The 7696-nt window shown below is 32.3% G+C and overlaps 2 protein-coding genes across 4 annotated transcripts in view; both read right to left on the bottom strand.

Moving 5' to 3' along the window:
- Positions 1-2861: 2861 nt before the first annotated feature.
- LOC106710002 lies at positions 2862-4968 on the bottom strand. Its single transcript, XM_014501937.2, has 2 exons — positions 3758-4968; positions 2862-3471 (listed from the first exon to the last, which is right to left on the bottom strand). The coding sequence occupies exons 1-2, from the start codon at positions 4828-4830 to the stop codon at positions 2892-2894; spliced, it is 1653 nt and encodes a 550-aa protein (XP_014357423.2). The 5' UTR covers positions 4831-4968; the 3' UTR covers positions 2862-2891.
- Positions 4969-7026: 2058 nt separating this feature from the next.
- LOC106709968 (probable phospholipid-transporting ATPase IM) overlaps positions 7027-7696 on the bottom strand; it is a 50201-nt gene continuing 49531 nt past the window's right edge. For all 3 annotated transcript variants that reach the window (XM_045682968.1, XM_045682970.1, XM_045682969.1), the window contains one exon: positions 7027-7696. In XM_045682968.1, the coding sequence (XP_045538924.1) occupies positions 7289-7696 (408 nt within the window). In that variant the 3' untranslated portion in view covers positions 7027-7288.

Here is a 7696-nt window from a genome sequence, read left to right as displayed (position 1 = left end):
TTATTTATCTTTAAAATACAAGGGCTAGAAATAACTAAAAAAATATACGAATTTTAACTTTATTTGTTTTAAAAGCTCAATATAATTATTGTAGACTGAATTTACTTTAATCTTCATAACAAGTAATGCTTAAATGTTTTTTTTATCTAACTACAATTTTCTGTCTAATTATATTTAATTTTACCCACATTTTTCCCCCACTTTGCGGCACTATCTTAATGTTTCAATTATAAATATAACGTAAATGATATACTGATTTGAGTACATTTTATATTAGTTATTGTGATATAGAAATTAAATTATCGCTATAAGTGCAAAAATATACAAAGATTATTAACTGGAATTAGGAAGCAAAATATAGTTTATAAAATTTTTTCCAACTCACAACAGTCAAGATTTTTTTTAATACCGAAACTAGTTTTCAAATTGTAATTATGATTTTCCGTTAATTTATCAAGTAAAAAATGTACAACATAAGTGTTTGAATAGAATACAAAGCAATCACGCGATAATATATTTTCTTCGTGCCTCTCATGTTATCGTGCCCGCGTTGCACACTTCCAGTGGTTCTCTTCTGTATCTTGCCTTATTTTACTTGCTCATATTTTATTATTATTTGATAATTTAAGCAATATCAAAACTGGTGTTTGGAAAAATTTTTGTCGATATATTTTTACAATGTAATATTTTTAGATGGCTAAGGAAAGTCGCGCGAGACTTATACCCAGTTTACATTATTCCAGTCCAGCGATCGAAATCTGCGCTGGATTGCGTCTACTCAGTGCATTCCAGTGTCGGTAACAACTTTTCCAATTGTAATCCAGCACTGATTGCTTTCGCTGGACTGGAATAATGTAAATTAGGCTTAATATCCAATTGTATGTTATAACGAACATGAGATTATCTTCCTATTGTAAATTGTTTTGAAACATGTTTTATATGTTTAGGGAATTTGTTATTGGATCTTAATGTGATTGTTAATTAAGCCATATATATGTATGTTTCAGGGCTATTAGATTTATTTTTTTTCTACTGTTTTATTGTTGGCACTGGTTATATTGTAACAATTGTTGCACATTTTCGTTTGATATGAAAATATTATTATTTATACTTCAATATAATTAAATTGAAGTTATCACAAACTAAATTATTCAAGATGATAATTGAAACATAATATATTTTTAATTTACCATCATATTTTATATTAATGCATAGATGACAATTTTTATCTCTTACACTATATTTTGTATTGCAGTGTGTAATGGCCTTTATATCATACATTTATAATAAATTATTAACATACATCCATACATTTTTACAACACAAAGATGTGTCACTAGCAAGAGGCAAAGTACAGTTGGCTTAAGGAAGCATTTAGCAAAAATTGAATGTAAAAAAATATATGCAACTTTCTTATGTTTAAAAAAAACTTGCAAATTAACTTAGTAACCTGTCACCTGTTCTAACTGTACCTTGCTTTTATTTGCTGTTATTATCTAAAAGACTGTCTATTGATAAGCTATTGAATGTATAATTGTTAAGTCACAAATACTGTGTCCGCTTTTAAATAAGTATATATAGAGTAGTACTTGCTTAGTATTTCATACAACGAACTGTGTAAACCCCTGTTTATCGGAACTGCTTTAATTCCCAAACTGTAGGCTATTATTGTATTGTTAGTAAACATTTTCTTAATAGAATCTCCATTTAGTTCATGACAATCGATTCATTGTAGTGCTATAAGCTTTGCTGAGAACAAAGTTGTCTAATGTTTGTGTGGCGGTAGTTTGTATGTACCTTCTGTGCCTTTACTTGTTTGCTTTTAGCATTCCACATTGTCAACATGCTGTTATTCAATGTTTTTTCGTTGTCCTAAATGAATATAATCAGTTACGTAGGTTTTGGATGAAATAATTGCACACGCATCAATTTTTTTTGTCAAATATGTTTAATCAAGATGCTTTTGGAGAAAAGTGTCAATAAAACTCATGCTACCATAAATTTATAAGCACGTTAGGTTTGACAGAAAATTTGATCGTTTTCAAGGAGCTTAACCGCAATCAATTTCTCCTATTGTCAATCCATTGCAATAGTTAGAGTATGGTAATCGCGCATCTCATTTGGGACAACGAGTTTTATTATTTTCATTCGAGTATGAAGAAGCAATTTTGACCTTATAAGTGTTTATATGAATGTCGAATTCAGAGTACCATGTTGACATACTCATACAGGATGTTTAAGTTGTGTTTTAAATGTGCAATGTGGCTTCAATGAGAAGAATGGCTGGTGTGAATGTAGATAAAGTTTTAATATTCCCCTGTGGATTTTGTAAATAACACTATGTTAAACGAGATTGCAAAGCTGTGTTAGTTTTATGTTCTTTCTAAATATTTAAGCCATTTTACAATTATTTGCTGTAAAAAATCTATTTTTTAAAATATGGTGCAGATAATGTCAATCAATCGATTGAACAAATCTAAAAATAAATGCATATAAAATTTTACTATTGTTGGAAAATTGTACTTTCTTGGGTCGCTTAGCAGAATTAAAAACAAATCTTATCTTTTATAATGATTATAACCAATATTTACTGTGGTTATTTTAACTTTTGTAGATACTGTTTTTTAAAAAGAATTACTGAATTTCGTATTCTCTAAGGACCAATGCTGTATTCTCTATTTTAAAATTTACTTTTTAATGTTTGCTGTACTTGTTGATTGTAGCTTGTAATTATATTATTAGAATTAGATAAGTAACATGTATATTGTTTAAATTTTAGGACTCTATGATGTCAATACAATGAAATGTAACCAAACCATTAAACTGTATACAAATATAAAAAAATAAACAATTGCTGTAGAAATCTTTTTTATTAATAATTATTTTTTTTATTATTGAGAAATTTCAATATCCATAGGTTCATTAATTTCATTGTCTGCAGTGTCCGACAAAGGTCCATGTAGATTATCTGGGACTCTCCCAATAGGACATTTAGACCAGTAATAATTCTCTGAGGCTTCCAGCTTCCATATGCCACAAATGCTTGGTTTTCTTTGTGGATCAGTATTAGTTGTGTCTACTAAGTCTGTCTCTTCATTTTCATCAACTTGAATTGCATAATTCTTATTTGTTGCCACTTTAACATCGAAAATCGTAAATACTTTATTTGGTACCTTTTCATTACATTTCTTCATAGGAGATGCTATAAGTGTTGTAAGATCACATATTTTCTTAGATATTTCCACGGGTAGCGGTGGCTCGAGAAGATTCAAAATATCTTTAATGAAATATGTTAGATAAACATTATAAGTTATTAAAAAAGGTCGTATCCTGTTTATATTGGTTAAAGCTTTTGGTATAGGCTTGAACAAATCTAATAAAAGACCACAGCCCTTTTCGTTCGGAAACCAGTGGTAAAAAAGTGACTTCAATTCACTTTTCTTTTTTTTCTCCATATTGTTGGATGATTTTCTGAAAAAAAAATAATAATTAAGAAGCATAATTTTTAACACAAGGAAAACATTGATTAAGTTAAATACTACTACTACAACATAAAAATAATTTAAACAACAAAGGTCCGACTGAATAATAAGATCATCACATACACACTGTATCACAGGAAACAGTACATAAAGACAGGCTGAATCAAAATAAAACTATTAAAGCCGTTAAACCGTAATATGCAATGATTTTAGTTCACAAATAATGGATCAGACTATTTGATAGAAGTAGAAGAAAAACCTATGCTACTACTTACTTGTTTATTCTTTTAACAAATTGGCTTGATTTTTTCAATGCTTTCAAAATTTCTGATATCCACATTGCAGCAAGCCAGCGCTTTTGATTACTAAGTTCACAATTTTGTGTGATATTTATGAGCTCTATTACAAAGTCATCAAGTAGATCATTTGTATGTAAATATGTAAGTAATAATTCAAAACAATGAACATAATGTTTGCTCAAACTAGATCCTTTCCTAGAACCTTGTTCACTCAAAAAATTAAACAGGTCCAATGATAAAAATAGTGAATCCTTGCCCAGTAATGCTTCATTTACAAGTGAGTATGTATTTTTGGATTTTAAAAGACGCTTAGAATGTATATTGATCAGGTTTATTAAAGAAAGAATGGTAACTTTATTTAAATTTGATACATTAACAGAATCTCCAAATAATTCTTTTATATCATTTAGCATTGATGCTCTTATACTTTTGTCAGGAATGTCAGCTAACCTTTTAATTTTCAATTTAGTATGTGCACATATGCTCAATGAAAAACAAAAATTCATTAGTACACGGACTCTTTTATGCTCATCATTCTCCAAATCCTTATGTCCAAAGACATAATCTTTAACAATTTCTTTGTGTTTATCCCAGTAATTAACCTTTAACCATTCTAATCCAATAGATGTAGCCTCTCTGAGAAGTTCAATAGAAGGCAACACATTCCCATGTGCAGTATCATGACGCAAGTCTATCATCCAGTCTGGAACTCCTGAATTCTGAGCTGCTTTATACAAACTACTCCCTTTTGAGGTTTGGGAATCAAGCATATGATTTACAAATCTCATTAATGCAGTTGAATAAGCTAAACGTATAATTTGTTCACCAACTACATCAAAGCTTTTAATATCTTGAATATGTACTTCTAGTAAAGTTAAAGTAGATTCGATTCCAGACGGCAATATAGGACTTCTAGCTTTCCACACATGCAATATTTCAATAGAGTCTTCTTTGGTGAGATCAGTCGAACTTGGCGAATATATATCCATATATACTTTATGCCATTCTTTACTATCAAACCAAGGTACGACGTTATAATATTCACTCATCTTATTTAAAATAATTTGATTTTGTAGGTAATAAAATTACTTTGTAGTCTTTGACCTGACTTTTACCAAATATCCTTTTCGCCAGCAATGGTACAAACACTTTTTTATATAAACATGTAGCAGCTGAGTAAATTAACTAAATATTAAGTAAACAAATGTAATTGTAATTGAAGGAACACTAAACCACCTCACCACACACGCTGGCACACCTCGCCTCGCAGCACTAATGACACTGACAGATAGTGTACTAGTGACACATGACAGTGACACCAGAAGCACGTGTTTGTCAATAATTTTACAGATTCTAAATATTTATCTCACAATTACAGAATATGCGAGCAAATTATAATTATTCAATAAATGTGCAAAGTGGCAGATTTTTGATGTGAAACATCTATAGGATCACTTGTAAACCGAATCGTTGGGCCAACCCAACGACGCTTGCCGTGGCGACGGGTCGCCAAGCTATACTGAGGTATACATATATATATTTTATGTGTTTAGTTTATTAATATTGAATATTTAATATTACTATTATTATTATTATTCCACATATTTATTAATTTTCTGATTTAAACATTTTTCTTAATATTATTATTATTATAATTACTATCATTATCATTGCCATTGCCATTATCATTATTACTATTATTTATTTAATTTTAATATTTTATGCACATTATTTGTACACACACAATGTTTCACATCTGCCATGCGTCCCATTACGGCTCACAAGTTTTTTTTAAATATCATCAAACGTTTAAAAAAAAACAAATTAGTTTATAGTGCAAACAAAAATTTAGTTAAAACAGAGGGGTTAACTTTTAGGGCTTTTAGAGGTTTACAAAACATCTGTAGCGTCTTCAGAACACGTTTCTTTACTCTCTGTTCAGTGCTTTAGAAACACAGGGAATAAAAAAATTGAACATTTCTCATCATAATAAAAAGTAGAAACATTGGATAATTTATAGGATAAATAAAAATACACATAAGGTATTTCTTTTTAATAAAAAATCGATTTCAAAGCAAATGTTTGTATTTGTCTACAGTTAAAACGCCACATTCATCAGAAATAGCTACAGGGACCCATTTATTTTGTTATTAATTTATTTATTCATGTCTGTGCGTTGATATGTTTACTTTTCTTACAAAAATCAATGGGGTGTGTTGTCTCTTAATCAAGTTTAGTAAAAAACTGAACATGGTATTTTCTTTACATTATTTTTGTAGGAAATTAATACTACTGGTCCTTAAACATACCTGATTAGAATGACACAAATTAACTATAATAATATAAAATAATACTGAAATTATTATTAAATGATCATTACAAATGTCTTATAGAAAATATTACCGATAACATTAATTAGCTTATTATATGTTTTAATATTATTATATCAAGGGGAAATGTATTTGTGATACACTATTTTATTACAACTTATTGATATCAGTGTTTATGATAATAACACATATAACTTCGTATTGGTGTGGCGTTTTATCTGTTCACATTCATTGACAAATTTATAAATGCACATTTTTCTAAGTTTTTGGACATATACGAACAAAATAAAAAACATTCAAGCTTAAGTGTCAAGTAACGAATTAAAATAGAATAAAAAAAATATTATTGAATCAAATTCGGAGTAAAATTAGTCTCGTTTCTGGTAACATTTTGACAATGACGTTGACGCGGAAGTCGTCGTCTACTCTGTGGGAGGTTGGGAACAGAACAATGGCGGCTGCGCGCGGTCAATGGAGCTATGTCTACACATACAAAGGAACATTATGAAATAACTACTTTCCGATATAAAAGAGTAATCTTAGTATGTACCATAATAAATATCTATCAATATATACTCTCCATCAACAAATATAATTTAATATAGGCAATAATATTATACGAATTTTTAAATCTATTAACGTTATCACAATATGAGTTTCGACGACATTATGCCGTCTATTTAAAAAGTTATGTTTCCGTTTGTAACCTTTTGAATATTTACAAACATCGCGTTCACTCTTATATATATTGTACATTTCGTCTTTTTATTGAAGAACACCTACTTATAGTGGAGATGACGGCGGCGGCGTAAGTACGGAGCGGCTCTCACGAGATCTCATACAATACTGAGGTAGTCCATACACAATCGGACGTTTCCTTCCTACGCGACGCCTTATTATTATAAAAATCAATATACGACCGATATATCGATTTTACACTTTCTCACTGAACTGTTATATAACCCACACCCAACGTCGGCCGAAGGCTCGCTCGCTCTCCGACATACGAAAAAGCACATACAACAATCAATCACATATTCAAACACAATTATTGTTTACATTACATTCTAAAAGTCACGCTTGTCTCAGGTGCAAACTCTCGCACTGGTTCGTACTCTTCAATAAGTGTTGCCGATGCGCCAATAACTTGCTTATTCGCCCTCCATTCGGTGCCAGTTCATAAATCTACCGAGTCGAGGTCTTGCTTGGGCGCCCTGGGCGATGGCGGCGAGGGCGGGGAGGGCGGCGAGTGGGAGGAGGCCTGCGAGACGGGGGGCGTGGCCGGGGGCGTAGACGGGCGCGGGTGGAACTTGCCCGGCAGCGAGGCGAGCGCGGATAGCGCGGCGTCGGCGTGCGGGATGCGGCGCATGATCTTGCCGGAGGTGATGAGTCGGCCGAAGCCCTCCTGGTGCGCGAAGGCGTAGCCCGAGCGCACGGAGCGGCGGGCGCGGCGCGCGGAGGGCGTGCGGGGCGCCGGGGCTCCGGCCCGCCAGCGCTGGCGCGCTCGCAGCCGCTCCGCCAGCGTCGGCCGCGTCCACGAGCTGGCCAGCCGCCACGACACCACAGGCACCATCAGAATCATCAT

The sequence above is a fragment of the Papilio machaon genome, chromosome 20 (assembly GCF_912999745.1).
Source record: "Papilio machaon chromosome 20, ilPapMach1.1, whole genome shotgun sequence".
NCBI classification, from domain to species: Eukaryota; Metazoa; Arthropoda; class Insecta; order Lepidoptera; family Papilionidae; genus Papilio; species Papilio machaon.
Note: the sequence above shows the minus strand (reverse complement) of the source record. Positions and strands in the feature narration are given on the sequence as shown.